The following is a 1,702-nucleotide window of genomic DNA, read 5'->3' on the forward strand; positions in this document are numbered from 1 at the left end:
CCGTGAAATATATTTTTCAATAGTGTTTGTGTTGTCACTAGGGTGAAACTCCATTGTCATGGATTGGTAGGAGTGGCTGGTCAGTCCATCTGAAGTGACTCTTCGTAGACTCGGGCATTCGTGATTTGAATCGAAATGACTCAGTGGATAGAAAGAGCACTTCAAAACGGTGTTCGCGTATGTATGATATTAGTATACGCTGAATCACTCTGTATGTACACACATAGTGTTGGAGTATTGGGTTTTTAGATATGCGTTGCTTCCTGGTGATGCTCTAATCGCGGCTGGTATGGTATCATATTCGGGGCCTTTCGTCGCCTCTTATCGTACAGCCTTTGAGAAGGAGTAGGTTGGGGGAGGGTATTATGATATATCACAATACCGGTTTTTGGCTAATTCTGAATGGGGTGTTTTGAAAAAAAACCAACGCTATAGGAAATGATGTCGAATGAGGGTTGGCTTCTGTACTCTCTACACGAATTCGTCTATGAAACTCCTGTGAGTAGCAAGGAAACTTTCAAGCTCAGTTGAGAGAACGCGCACATTCGTTCCCATTGATAACGATAGGAATGCTGTATGCTTTGTATTTGATATTTCTGTTTAATCCTATCTTGACACGCCGTATACTTCATAGAGAGACGAAGTATGGAAGTTTTGGTATTCGAATGGTTGCATAAGAAAATTAGAGTTCTTTGTGGAAGGTAAGTTTTCACTGTATCAGGTGGATGAAGACATGCGATGAAGAAGGCGTTGGACATTCGCCGGGCTGTAGAATGCTGGAGGTTAGCACTTCCATGATGTCGTCTTTTGAGATGGTGTTTAGGTATTGGGTGATCCTGTGAAGATTCAGCAATGGGTGGTATGCAGTTTGCCGCAGGACACGTTATCGGTTGAAAATGCTATTATTATTGATACTAGTAGCCGTTGGCCGCTTATGATAGACCCGCAGAGGCAGGCGAATAAATTTATAAAAAATCTTGGCAAGCAATCAAGTGAGGCGGGAATTGAAAGTTGCAAGTTGAGCGATCCGAATTTTCTGCGGACACTGGAACTTGGTATACAATTTGGAAAGTGGATTTTGTTGGAGAATGTTGGCGAGGAGCTCGATCCAGCATTGGAGCCAATTCTGCTGCAGCAAAAGGTGAAGGATGGCTCCGGTTACGTTATGAAATTGGGTGATAAAACGATTAATTACATGGAAACGTTTAGACTGTTTATTACTACTACGTTGCCGAATCCTCATTACTCGCCTGAGACATCGGTGAAAGTGACTTTGTTGAATTTCGCTATCACAATGGACGGTTTGGTGGAGCAGATGTTGGGAATTGTGGTTGCTAAGGAGGCGCCCGAGTTGGAGGAAAAAAAGGCGAAGTTGTTGAAGGACAATGCGGATATGGCTAAGCAGTTGAAGGGAATTGAAGATGAGATTTTGAGGTTGTTGGCGTCGAGTGAAGGGGATATTTTGGAGGATGAAACGCTGATTAATACGCTGGCTGTTAGTAAAGAGACGAGCGCGGTGATAAATACTAAGGTTGAGGAGGCTAAGGTGAGTTGTTGTTTTTGGTGTCTTTGTTGTTGCTGTTGTCTTTGTTGTCGTTGGTGCTGCTGCTGCTGTTGTTGTTATTGTTGTTCTAATCGTTGTTGTTGTTGTTCTTGTTCCTGCTGCTGCTGCTGTTCTTGTTCTTGTTCCTGCTGTTGTTGT

The 1,702-nt window shown here is 43.1% G+C and overlaps 1 protein-coding gene across 1 annotated transcript in view; it reads left to right on the forward strand.

Annotated features, from left to right (window-relative positions):
* Positions 1–1,702, forward strand: part of Pmar_PMAR011543 (dynein heavy chain, putative) — a gene marked incomplete at both ends in the record, with an annotated part of 10,037 nt that overhangs the window by 3,831 nt on the left and 4,504 nt on the right. Inside the window, 3 exons of the mRNA XM_002773656.1 lie at positions 250–345; positions 722–782; positions 824–1,546. Of these exons, the coding sequence (XP_002773702.1) occupies positions 250–345; positions 722–782; positions 824–1,546 (880 nt within the window). The remainder of the gene's footprint in view (positions 1–249; positions 346–721; positions 783–823; positions 1,547–1,702) is intronic.

Source organism: Perkinsus marinus (assembly GCF_000006405.1).
Source record: "Perkinsus marinus ATCC 50983 genomic scaffold scf_1104296958712, whole genome shotgun sequence".
NCBI classification, from domain to species: domain Eukaryota; phylum Perkinsozoa; order Perkinsida; family Perkinsidae; genus Perkinsus; species Perkinsus marinus.